The sequence below is a fragment of the Triturus cristatus genome, chromosome 7, assembly GCF_964204655.1.
Source record: "Triturus cristatus chromosome 7, aTriCri1.1, whole genome shotgun sequence".
Classification (NCBI taxonomy): Eukaryota; Metazoa; Chordata; class Amphibia; order Caudata; family Salamandridae; genus Triturus; species Triturus cristatus.
In genome coordinates, this window is record NC_140590.1 from 1,255,439,920 (window position 1) to 1,255,453,449 (window position 13,530).

General features: G+C 48.2%; 1 protein-coding gene across 4 annotated transcripts in view; it reads right to left on the reverse strand.

The window, feature by feature from the left end:
• Positions 1–13,530, reverse strand: part of SETD1A (SET domain containing 1A, histone lysine methyltransferase) — a 1,055,844-nt gene that overhangs the window by 730,864 nt on the left and 311,450 nt on the right. For all 4 annotated transcript variants that reach the window (XM_085618738.1, XM_085618739.1, XM_085618737.1 and 1 more), the window contains exon 7: positions 2,795–3,027. In XM_085618738.1, coding sequence (XP_085474864.1) covers positions 2,795–3,027 — 233 coding nt within the window. The remainder of the gene's footprint in view (positions 1–2,794; positions 3,028–13,530) is intronic.

A 13,530-nucleotide genomic window follows, 5' to 3' on the forward strand; every position in this document is an offset into this window, starting at 1 on the left:
AGGGTGTTCTGGGGTCCTGACATCTAGAAAAGAAAATGGAACAGAAGAATTAAGATAAGCTCCTAATAGTTAAGCACCAATGCATTCTCAGTTCTTGACTATGTTGGGCAATGCCAGTGCATACCTTCAAACTAGGGGGAGACACAAACCTCTTGGACTAGGAACCCTCACAGTCCACATCCTTTATCCTGAAAGCTATCTATGACTCTCCCCAATATGTGGGGGGAAGACTGGGAATTAAGTACAAATCTATGCCTGCTGAGACAGGATTTGAGTAATAAGGCTGAGAGAGCGGTTGAGGTGTGATTATCGTAAATGAATGATTCCCTATGGTCGGCGCAGGTCAAGCACGTTGACTTACAGTGCACTGTAAAGACTTTAGCGGCGTGAGTTGAGGATGCGGAGGGTCGCTGAAAACGCAACAGTATTAGAATTGTGGGCATTCGAGAAGGAAGGGAGAGCCCTACATACATCCTAACATGGCTAAAGTCGTGGGTTGCTGAGGGGAGATAGTCTCTCTGCACTTTCTTGTGGAAAAGGCATACCTTTCACTGAAACACCGCCCACCCTCCCCTAAGGCACGGCCACAACCGATGTGTGTAAGGAGTTTTAACTTCTCTGACAGCGATGTAATCCTGAGAGCTGCCTGCAAGATCGGCAGGCTCCCATTCGAATCCTCAACTGTGATGATATTCCCAGACTATACACTAAAAGGGCAACAGCAGAGGAAATCCTTTCTGGAAGTTAAACAGAAACTATGGACCTCAAATTGTTTGCCCAGCATAGTAGAAAATTATCTATAATGACAAATCCTTATTTTTTTAGACCCCAGAAAGTGCATGGAGCTGGCTGGAGGAGCGCCGGCCACATGGATCTCCCTGATCTGCAACAACTAGCAAAGCGGCAACGGTGAGGCCGCCATCAACACAGATCTAGGGGGTCACTACTGATGCCCCGTGCCAGGGAAGACATTCATCAGATGGGGCAGGGGTCGCACCTGCCCAAAACAATGCTTGAGAGGGATCTTCCCTGACCCAGACGAGATGCTATGGATAACACTGGAGCTCTTGTAAATCCAACTTCCGCAAAAGTAAAACTGGAGCTAGCTCATTCTCATACATCACACCCAAGACATGAAACTTCCCTCAAAACATCAGAGCCTCTTTCTCACTTCTTGAGTTCCACAAGAGGATGAAGACAAGGCTCTTCGTATAAGCACCATGGGGACCACACACCTGCTTATGCGCCTGGATACCCTCTCAGGTGATTAGTGTATTATATAAATCAACATAACTATGGATGGTACGCAGCAGTACTTGGCGACTGGGAGAGGATTTGTTGCTTGCAGGTAAATGTTTACACCCCATCAGGTCTACATATACACACACTACAAATACTGACAATTACGGACTACCCTGCAACAGGCCCGGACAGTGCTGGAAGAGGATTTTAACATGGTGGCTCACCCGCAGCTTGACAGATCTGGCCCTAGGCAATTTTTAAGGCATTCAACGGGGAACCTAGGGTTCCTACTAGCATTGGGAATGGAAGTTATATGGAGAATGCTACATCTGCTGTACTCTTACCAATCTGGTGCACATGATTCACATTTGAGAATCAACCACTTTTTCACCCCTTGCTCATTCCTGAATCTATTAGCGCAGCCAGAATGTGCGCAGATGCGGTCAGATCACTCACAGTTGCAGTTGACACTGGGGACATACCGACGTGAAAGAGGAGACTGGAGGATGGTGACGTGGCGTTTGTGCAACTCCACAGTGGTTGAACAACTGGGCTAGGCCACAGAGTGCTACTTTAAAGAAAATATGAGGTCAGTGCTGGGTGCGAATACGCTCTGGGAGGCCTATAAGGTCACTATTAGAGGGATAACCATTTCTGGTGTGGTGGGACAGAGGCGCGAGGGGGAGATACAGGTGGGGATACAGAAATATGTGGAAGCCACCATTTAAAAAACATTACTCATAAACCTTAGGTATATGGTGGGTAATTGGTACACAAGCCAAAAATGGGGTGGCACGACAACCCCTACGGGACGTGTTTGGGAGAGGGGTATGGATTCATGCATGGGCCTGGAAAAAGCAGTATATAAAGAATGAGGCTGCCCTAAGAAATTTGACATGATATGGGGACAGTAGCTGGGTGGTTGGAAGAGGGGTCGCGGGGGCAAGATTATGAACAAAAGAATACAGTTAATGACTGCCTTTCCCTATCCCTCTTGAACACCATTTCCCCCAACCTGCACAAAACTTCTGCACCCACAAAGATTCAATATTGATTCCAAGGAAGGATGCAATGTGTTATGCATTATACCTTTGGATATGGACACAAATATTTACCATAAATCTACTCTTTTTGCACGAGAGGGGAAAATGGCCTAAACGTGATACTGAGATTGTTGTTGCGTTATGACAAAAAAAAAAAAAACACTTACGAGTAAAACCCATTCCCACAGTATGTAAAAGCTTTCAGGGATACCAGCATGTGTTTTGAATAGTTCAAAGAATAAGGAGCTGCAATGGAAAAAGAACCATTTTGAACTATTGCCCTCATACAGAAAAGGCTTAGCAATGCCTCCTCTAAGGAAAAATAAACGCTTTTACATGTTGAGGTGGTTGAGACACAACAGAATAACAATCTACATAGTAAAGACATTTTAATAAAAAGGTTTCTGTCTTTATATGTGGCATAAATTCATGGAAAACTAAGTCTACCACTCGACGCATACAAATGATGGTTGTGTAAGAAAGATGGCCAAACATTTCCAAGTAAGCACCTGCTGGAGTAGGCTGAATCCTGTGAAAATGGGGTTCCTCCTCGAGGCGTATAGGGTGTCCCCTGGGATGACTGCGCAGACCCAGGTGTGAACTGACCATATGGAGAAGATGTATCCTGACGTCCAGTGGAGAAAGCTGTATCCTGTGAGGATGGGGTGCCATTTCCAGGAGTTGAAGGCACCGAGCTGGCGGAGAAGGCAGTGTCAGTCGAAAGGCGCCTTCTGGTCTCAGTCTACAAGAAAAAAACGAGAAATCAGGGAAAAGTACAACTGCATGCATGGGAAGTATGACCACTCATGACCCAAAATGCAGTTAATTCTAGGAAAGCCCTGCAACAAGAAGATAACCTCCAAAATCAAGCAATCAGTGGAGTTGGAAATAATTGGTCAACAAACAGTACACATTATGATAATGCCTCAGGAATTTCATTAAGATAGGTGAACCAAAATATAACGCATATACTAGGCTCTGTGAAATTCCATATTATTCAAGCATTCACCTAATGATACCAAATGGATACACGCCAACACCAATTGGCCATTATAATGAAGCAGTCAAGGAGAAGGCAACAATGTCACAATGTATATAGTAAAATAAAAATAACAGACAATTTAAAACAATTTTCAAGCATTAAAAAAGCCCTTTAAAAATGTAGAGGTTAAATAGCTTAGTTGACCTTTCAAATATAGGACTATCCACTTTTTTATGAATACATATTGACTGCTGCATTTTAGAACAAGCACAATTAAAACACTTGCAATAGCTCTACTGAGATTTCTCAAGAGAGAATGCTTATATTCTCAACTGAGCACAAATAGAGCGCATTGGGTTGAAAAAAGGCTTGGGTAAATATGGCAAGTCTGCTAGGAATGTTTTAAATTCAATATGAGAAACTCTTCGGGAGAAGTGGTAAAATATGTATCATCTATCCAGGGACTGAGGCTTCGTTTGATCAAGGCTTTGCATGAGCTAATAAACTGATCAGGATAAACCCATAAATAGTTTAAATAAATATTGGTTAGGAAGTGTGAAAGTGAGGTTTCCAGAACAAGCAGAATTCCAACTTCCTTGGTCTGCAAAAGACTAGATACAATTTCACTCAATTTGGTTTAATGAAGATTGGTCTCCAGGTAAACCCATAACACTGGATTTTTGTTTGGTGGGTTAAAGTTCTCATTCACATTTTGTATTGCCCAGCAAAAGTAGGAGTTGCTTCATGTACAAGTTTTTTATAATATAAATAAAACATACTTTTAATTAGCAACAATAGATGAAGACAGATTTCCCAAGACAAAGGTTGGTTAAAAGTTTTCAGTATACCCTATTCTACAAATGTCTTTTTGTTATCTTTAAGAGTATACTATTGGTTTTACAAAATTCACTGAAAGTAATTTTACTAACAATCCTTCAACGGTCATAAAAGACTAGTGAGTAAAGGTGAGGCTGAAGGCATACAAAGAGAATCTGAAGCTAGTGTTTTTACATGTCCGTTCATTTAAAGACTGTTACAAAGAGTACACATTTAAATATTTACTGATGCTAAGCTACTTACAAACATAATTAAACCCTTTTTAACAGATGCACAAACTTACAATTAACTAAAATATAGAGATGTATATACACACACATAGAAGTAGTCACCACTGTGTATTTCTAGTTAGAACCTGGTTACAATGGTTTGAGCGTTTTTTGGTTTACTATTAACTTTGGTGCTGTTTAAAGAATCTTCACAAAACTTTCCAAATAAAAAAGGCGATCAAACCTTCTCCTAATGCTATGATCTCCAGATAAACAATTTTTAGCCCCTTCCCTCTTCTATCCCACCATTATCCTTTTCAATCCAACTAATAGACTCACATGTCCACCGCTCAAATTAATTTCTCATTTCCCTACACAAATTCACCACTAATCCTTTTTGGGTTCCGAAGAAGCTTATTACTCGCCGAAAAGCACTACGACGCCTCGTCAGGGGTAGTAAGCACCATATAGATGCAATTACAATAACAATCCAACAGACCAGTTCATCCATATTGTATTGCCCAGGCATCTTGCATTTTTCGGAGAGGCAAACGGATCTACGATGCAGGTGCGCAAGCAGTGGAAGTAGTGTTGCAAAATCTGCAGGTTGAGTTCCCACTTGGGACTTGTTAATGCATCCTGTTTTCAAGATCTGTCCGTTCCCGGAAGATATTTTGTCACCAAGTGAATGCCTAAAAGGAGCATTACTGTTTTGACTGAAATAATATTGTGCCTGAAGAAAGAGGTACAAGCTGACCAGAAGCTGCCTTCACTTCGGAACTGAGGTAGGCTGGCCTGTTTGTGCATTGAGAACTGCTCCTAGAAAAAGCTGCATCTGGAGAGGTTGTAAATAATTTATGGTGAATCCCCGATTGTGGAGAAGCAAAGCAATTTCTCGGGTGTGTTACAGGCAGTGTTAGCGCCTTGCACTCTTGATCAGGTAATCGTCGTGAAAGGAGAATGTTTGAATACGCCCCCTTCTTCGAAGTGCGGCGACCACCACCAAGCACTTGGTGAAGATTCTTTGGGCGGTGGCGACACCGATAATTCGCACCTTGAATTGATAATGCTGTCTAATTACCACAAATCTCAGGTTCCACCAATAGGTTGCATAGATTAGAATGTGAAAGTGAGCGTCTTTGAGATCAATAGCCTCCCTGTAATTGCCTTGCAGGAGGAGAGATATGGCAACCTGCAATATTACCATACATACGAAAAAGATGTTCGAGGATCCATCTGTTGAGTGGCCTCAATCTAGAATGGGACTGTGTGTGCAGTCTTTCTTGGGGATGAGGAAATATAGGGAGTAGACTCCTTTGCCCCACTGACAGGGAGGCACCAGTTTTACTGCACTCTTTTGAAGGGGTGCTTGAGACTCTTCTCAGAGCAGATAAACATGTTTGCCACTGAGGATGTGCATGCGTAGGGGAATATTTGGTGGTGTTGAGCAGAGTTCCTGTCAATAATTGGTTTTCAGAGGAGGGGGCGTGGCTTGGCGCGCGACTAAGATGGTCGCAGCCCTGTAGAGCTCCGTCTTGTTGGTGCCCTTATCCTGGGGATTCTCCTGCAGGGGGCCCCTCCTGGGTGCTGTGGACTGCGGCGGGGGCGGCTCGTTCACCCCCCGACACATCGGCGTGGCGGTCGGCACGCGTGGGCATTGTGCGGACAGCTGGGGACGCCTGCGAGCTACGGCCGGCAGTTGAGGAGTGACGCTGGAGCTCGGCGCCCGGCAGTGTGCCCGAATGGACACCGCGGCTTGGCGAGGGCCCTCTGGGCCGCGACAGTTACGGCGCCGGAGATCGGGACCCTGAGGTAGTGCTGCGGATCCGCAGGGGTGCCAGTGCGGTGCACGCGCAGGGATGAGCCGGCATTGAGGAGCCACACGGTGCGAAAGGTGTCCAGCGCCGACGGTGTAGACGGCGGGCAGCCCTGGGCGGCGGACGATCTGGCCAGCTGTGGAGGGAGCGGGGTAGGCCTGACACCCCAGCGGGAGCCATCCTGCGGTCCGGAGCCCACCGAAGCGTGACCGCCTTGCTGTGGAGGGGGAGGTGCTCCCCGTTGCGACACCCGGCTGCCTGCCCTGCGGAGACGGAGGCGGACACGGGAGGTGGCCCTGACTCGGCAGTGCTTGCGCCCCTGAACCCTCGGCCCCTGTGGAGGACTATTGTGAAGGTAACGGGAAGGCCGGGGCGTGAGACGCCGCCCGGGGCCCGCGGATAGCGGTTCTTCCACTGCTGCCCACGCTGCGTGTCCTGGGAGTGCGACGCTTCGCGCAGGGTCATTGCTGGGGGCTGACTGGCGGTGCCCAGGCGCTCGACTACCGGACCCCTGGAAGTGGAGGCCCACACGTGAGAGTCTGCGTGGGAGTGTAGCGAGTGGATTCAAGGTGCTGCCCCCCTGGGGGGGTCGAGGCCTGCGCCGCTCCATTGTCGGTCGCCTGGTGGCACGAGTCGGATTGGGACATTTCATCGCCCCCCCTCCCTCCCCCGTTCTCTTGTTGGGGCTGTGGACTCGCGGTGAGCCAGTGGCGACGGCGCCGCTGAGGAGGGAAGGCCGGCTTGGGCTGGGCTTGTTCGCTGGTCGCGCGGACTGCGGGCGGATGCCCACTGCGCAACAATTAGTCATAGGTCGGCTGCTGATATATTTCACAGCAGTGGTGTTGTCCCACACAATCTGAATGATGCTCCTGACAATAGAAAGAAGAAATGCCTTCCCTGCTAGATGGACCTCACAGCTCAAGCATTAAAGCTGAAAGGCACTTGGACATAAAGTCACCCAGATGGGCACACCAGCCCTGCATAGAGGATTCTGTGACCATGGTTAATATGGTTACATTGTAAAGTAGAGACTTGCAGTTTTGATGTTCTTGTCAGTCCACCACAACAGAGGCATTTTGACACAAACCTTTATATTTACCTTGTTTTTGAAGGAGTCCTGAGATTGCACCCAGTGTGTGTCTAGTTCTAGGGGGGAGTTGGGCATCAAGGAAACGAAGGAGGACATCATTCCTAGTAGATCTCTTCTTGCGTCCTGTGTAATCCTGGATTTGTTTTGCAGACTTAATGTGGCCCGCTGAAGACAACACTCCCCTTCCCTCGTTTCTATAACTGCTCCCAAGAAGTGTATCCTGACAGTCCCAGACCGAGTGGAAGTTCTAGGATTCAATCAGTCTGAGTTTCTTACAGAGCGGCATGGAAGCAGGAGTGAAAGCTGCTGCCTTGGACCACAACTTTCTCTTAAGAGCTATTTCTATTTTTTAAGGTAAGCAAAGCGTTAATCTCCTCAACACTGGAGAAGCACTGCCACTGCGGTCATATAATTTATAAAGATGAGAAGGACAGATTTGAGACAAATGGGCAGATCTGAGACAAATGTGCAGAACTGCAAACTGGTAGTGACACCAACCTACTTTGAAGAGGATGTATTTTTGTGTTTGGAAGCATTGTTGGACCCTCATCAACAATCTTGCCTGCAGGATCAACATGATGCACAAGACATTAAAGCCAAGCAAGCTTAAGAACTACAGAACCAGGACCAGAGCCTGAATCAGAAACCTTGGAATAATTTTCTAAATATCTGTGATACTCTGATGCGGAGGACAGGCTTTTATTTAGATCGGGTGCTGCACCTTCCCTATGAAGGCCGGCCTCTGTGTAGATGAGAGATGGGAATTTCAAAATTGAACCTCAAGTCATGGAAGAGTGTCAGCGCCTGCTGAAGGTGCTTCCCGACCAGCACCATGTACTTCACTTTCACCTGCCAGTCATTCAACTATGAAAGTCCATAGACTATCACAGTGAGGCTGACACAACCATCAGCACTTTTTATAAAGATGCATGAATTGTATGACTGAATTGGGAAATGGTAGTATTAGTATCCACCTCAAATTTAGATAATGTCTGTGAGCAGGAAATATTGGAAGATGGAAGGAGTCACCCTAAAGAGCCAATGACGCCAACCAATATGCATCATTCAGAGCCGTTAAGACTTGGCTCAAGGACAGCATCTCGAAAGTTCCTAGTCCTGCCAAAAAAACAAATTCAGAAGACCAAGATCCAGGATGGGAATCCAAACTTTGTCCTACTTGGAAACCCAAAACTAAAAGAAACTGAATCCCATGCCCCTTTCTTTGAGAAGAAGCACCTCTATTGTCCCTTAATTCGGCAAGGAGGTTTGCCTGCAAAATACATACATGCACTGGAGATCATCTCTTGGTGTAAGGAGCGTGCTCCAGAGAAAAGGAAATGGAGGGTAGGGCATTACCCTTTCAGATTTGCTACATGACTCCGCGATCACTTCTAAATGGGTAAATAAATGAAAGAGTCCAAACCCCACTGGAATAAGATTGTGTGAGGCGATGAGTCCAATGTTTTCAGGCAGCATAACCAGAAGAGGCTAGCACAGATTGCATCTGTGCAACTGCTGTCATAACCTACCCCTGCCCCAAAAGCAGCGGTATAGCGGTTATGGTGTCTGTACAGGTTGAAACAGTTTCCTTTTAATAGAACTGTACTGCCCTGTAGTAGCTCAAAAACCTCCTTTATTGTTGGTGGAATTGTCACACTGGGGAAGCTAGGCCCAACATGTGAGGCATAGCTCTTTGAAGCGCTGCACGTAGGAGTCTGCTTTCTCTCCAAAGACCAGCTAGCCATCAAAGAACATGTGCATTAGTGGGGTCAAGGGAAGCCCGTGGAATGTCATAAACTGTTCCCACTCAGGGTAACTGCTGTGATCTTGGGGTAAGCAATGGTGCCCTCAGAGTCCAGGCCACACTTGTATGTATGCTCTTCAACACTTGTTTGGATGTATTCAATGTGCCATTTGACAGGTGTGTAAACAGCTTTTCATGTTGTCTGGCAGGAGGATCACTGCTGGTTTTGACAATTCCAACACACCATGAACGTATCATCCTAGGATGCTGGCGGTATTAACAATATGGAGGACCAGACTGCCAAAAGCAAATATTTTACTAGCCAGAGTCCATCGGAGGGAGCTGTGGGGAATGCATTTATGTTGTAAATCAAGGAGCATTTCTCCAATGCATATATGGCAGGATCCAAGAGGGCAACTAGTGTTGGGTCCGGATATTTGCAAGTTGTTTTTCTTATAAGAAGTCTTTCCAGGCACGAGGTAGGTGACTCCTACTTTCGGTGAAAGTGCGCATGGGCATCGACTCCATTGTAAGTTTGTTTTCCCGCAGAGGGTGAGAATGGAGTTAGTAGAATAGAGATGTCCATGCATATGTATATAAAGTAAGAGAGAAGTGCAACAGGTATAGGAACCCGGGGAGGCGGGTGGGCGTATGTGAATCTACAGCTCTACATGCCAAGAACAGATGGTTACTGGGTAAGTAACATTATCCGTTCGAGACAAGTGAGCTGTAGATCACATGCTTTACATACACTATGCAGCAGTATTCTCCCAAAGCGTTGGCTAACCTGTAGCCAATGCAGTTGTCTGAAAGAGTGTTCTGCCTGGCCTACATTAGCTTGTTGTCTTGCTAACACATCTACACAATAGTGCTTGGTGAATGTGTGTGGTGTAGCAGCCTTACAAATGTCAACTATGGGATTGTTTCCTAAGAAAGCCATTATAGACCCTTTTTTGCGAAGGAAATGCGCTCTAGGGAGTATTGTTAAAGTTCTCTTTGCCTTTGCATAACAAGTCTGAACACATTTAACAATCCACCTGGCAATACCTGATTTCGAAATAGGATTGCCCTTGTGAGGTGGAGAAAAAGCAACAAGAAGTTGTTTAGTCTTACGGAATGACGCACAAGTATCTTGCCTTCAATAACGGTATACCTGTAAGAAACATTAGTAGTGATAATGTATGCAGCGAGGCCCATGTAGCTGCCTGACAGATGTCATGCAAGGGAACTCCATGTCCCAAAGCAGTAGTAGCTGCCGTCGCCCTGGTAGAATGGGCACGCAGCCCCACCGGAGGCTTTTTAGCCAAAGAATAACAAGCCTTTATGCACAGAACGACCCACCGAGAGATGGTCCGCTTGTGCATGGACCGACCTTTCTTGGCGCCCACGTAGCCAACAAAGTGCTGGTCATCCACCCGGAACTGTTGTGTGCGGCTCAGGTAGAATGAGAGAGCACGTTTTGGGTCCAGACGGGGGAGCCTCTCTTCCTCTTTAGAGGGATGCGGAGGCGGAAAGAAGGTGGGCAAAGTGATGGTCAACCCCGATATGAAAGGCGGTGACAACCTTTGGCAGAAAGATCGACGAGTCCTTAGAACCACTTTTTCCGGATGGACAGAGAGAAAAGGAGGTTTAGAAGAAAGAGCCTGGAGCTCACTCACTCTTCTGGCAGAGGTGATGGCCACCAGGAAAGCTGTCTTTAAAGTGAGAAGACAAAGAGGACAGTTGTGAAGTGGCTCAAAGGGAGCACACATTAGATATGTTAGAACCAGATTCAAGGAGGGAAAAGGTGAGTAATGCCTTTCAAGAATCTATTTACAACTGGGGATTTGAAAAGGGAAGGTTGATCTGGAAGCCGTAAAAAGGCTGAAATGGCCGAAAGATAGCCCTTGATAGAGCCCAGAGCAGAGCCCTGCTGGGCCAAAGAAACGAGGAATAGAAGGACCTCTGAAAGAGGAGCAGAAAGGGGATCCACAGCCTTTGATGTGCACCATGCCACAAACTTATTCCACCTGCAGGCATTTAACGTCTTAGTGGAGGGACGCCTAGCTACCAATATTACATCACAAACTTCGGGAGGCAGGTCAAAGGACGTCTACTGCTGCCGCTCAATCTCCAAGCAAGGAAGTGGAGGCTGGGCAGGTTCGGGTGGAGGACCGTCCCCTGCTGCTGCGACAGAAGATCCTTCAGAAGAAGCAGTCAGATCAGGGGATCGATAGCCATGCTGAGTAGCTCGGGATACCATACTCTTCGAGCGCAGTCCGGAGCCACAAGAATGACTTGGGCCCAGTCGCGCTTGATCTTCTTCAGCACTCTGGGTAGAAGTGATATAGACGGAAAGGAATATAGTAGACCGCAATTCCACTTGCGACGAAAAGCGTCGCCTAGCGAGTGCCCCCTTGGAAATTCCAACGTGCAGAACTGATGACATCGCGCGTTCTCTACGGTGGCGAATAGATCTAACCAAGGCTCTCCCCATTGCTGAAAGAGACCTTGCGCCACGTCAGAGTTCAGACGCCATTCGTGATCCATCATGTACCGGCGGCTGAGTTTGTCCGCCCTGGCGTTCAGAGAACCTGCCAGGTGTTGAACCACCAGGGAAATACCCTGGTGCTCCAGCCATGTCCAGAGTTGCTGAGCCTCCTGACATAGGGTCCACATCCCCACCCCACCCTGTTTGTTGCAGTACCACATGGCGGTGGTGTTGTCTGTGAACACCTGAACTACTCTCCCCTTGACAGAGGGAAGGAATGCCTTCAGTGCAAGTCGGATCGCCCGAAGCTCCAGAAGGTTGATATGGAGCCGCGACTCCGCCGGAGACCAGAGTCCTCTGATCTCCGCCTCTCCCAGGTGGCCGCCCCATCCCAGAAGGGACGCATCAGTCACAACTGTGTTCCGGTTGGGGATGGGAGAGGGATCTGCCATTGACCCAATCACGATTCATGAGCCACCACTGCAATTGTCGTGCAGCTCCCTCCGAGATCTGTACGTGATCGGACTGGTTGCCCTGATGCTGTGCCCACTGGAACGTCAGGTCCCACTGCAGAGCCCACATATGCCATCTGGCAAGATTCACTAACAGGATGCAGGAGACCATCAGGCCAAGTAGCCAAGGGGTCATCCTGACCGAAACCCGAGATAAAGGCGGAAAGATCAGAATCATTGCCTGAATATCCCAGACTCGCTTTTTGGGAGGATAAACCAGAAACTGCGCAGAGTCCAGAACCGCTCCGATGAAGAAGAGCTTCTGAGAGGGAATCAGGTGCGACTTCGGCACGCTGATGGAGAACCCCAGCAAATGCAGGAGGTCAGCCGTAGTCTGGAGGTGGGAAGACGACTGCCTGGGGCGAGCCCGCCTTCAACGACCAGTCATCGAGATAGAAGAAGACTGGATCCCCTGATCTGCGCAGATGAGCTGCGACCACCGCCATCACTCTTGTTAACACCTGAGGGGCGCTGGTAAGGCCGAAGGGGAGCACGGTGAACTGTAAGTGCTCGGGACCTACCGTGAACCGCAGGTAACGTCGGTGGGCCGGCAGGACGGGGATATGAAAGTAAGCGTCCTGCAAGTCCAATGCTACCATCCAGTCTTGCTGGTCTAGGGCAGACAAGACCTGAGCAAGTGTGAGCATCTTGAACTTCTCCTTCCGGAGGAAGTGATTGACGTTCCGAAGGTCTAAGATAGGACGCAGGCCCTTGTCCTTCTTTGGGACCAGAAAGTAGTGGGAATAGCAACCACAACCTACTTCTGGCGTTGAAATGCGCTTGATGGCTCCCTTGGCCAAGAGGGCCTTGACTTCCTGTTGAAGAATCGCAAGATGGACCCCCGACATGCGGTGGTACTGAGGTGGCATGGCTGGAGGGGAAGTCTCGAAGGGGAGGGAATAGCCCCTTTGGACAATTTGCAGCACCCACTTGTCCGATGTGATGTTGCACCAGTGAGGGAGATGATGGCGAATTCTGTCGCCCACTGGCGTTTGATGGGCCTGAAAGGTCAGACTAGGAAGGCATTGCAGTGGATGTTGCGGGGGTGGAGGTGGACTGACCCGCCAGCTGGCCCCCAGAACCGCCTCGACGGTTCCCACATCCGCGGCTGCTCTGAGGGTGTTGCTGCGCGGGCCTGTGGCTCTGGAACTAACGTGTTGGGGCACCCCTTCCGTGGCCACAAAAGGAACGAAAAGGGGAAGGCGGAGGAGGGCGAGTGGCCGACAGGCCCAAGGACTTGGTCATAGCCAGAGTCCTTAAAACGCTCCAACGCACTATACGCCTTATTGCCAAAAAGGCGAATGCCATCAAAGGGCATGTCCATCAAGGTGTTCTGGACATCCCCTGAAAAGCCAGTTGTACTCAGCCAGGCATGGCGCCAAAGCGCCACCGTTGTGGAAATCGCCCTGCCGAGCAAGTTGGTGGTATCCAGCCCACAACGAATAGTGAACTTTGCTGCGTCTCTGCCAGCTGCTATAGCTTGGGAGAGTACTGTCTGTGCCTCCTCCGAACAGTTAGGCAGCACCTGCGCAACCATATCCCACGGAGAGAGGGAATAACGGCCCAAGAGGCATGAAGTGTTCA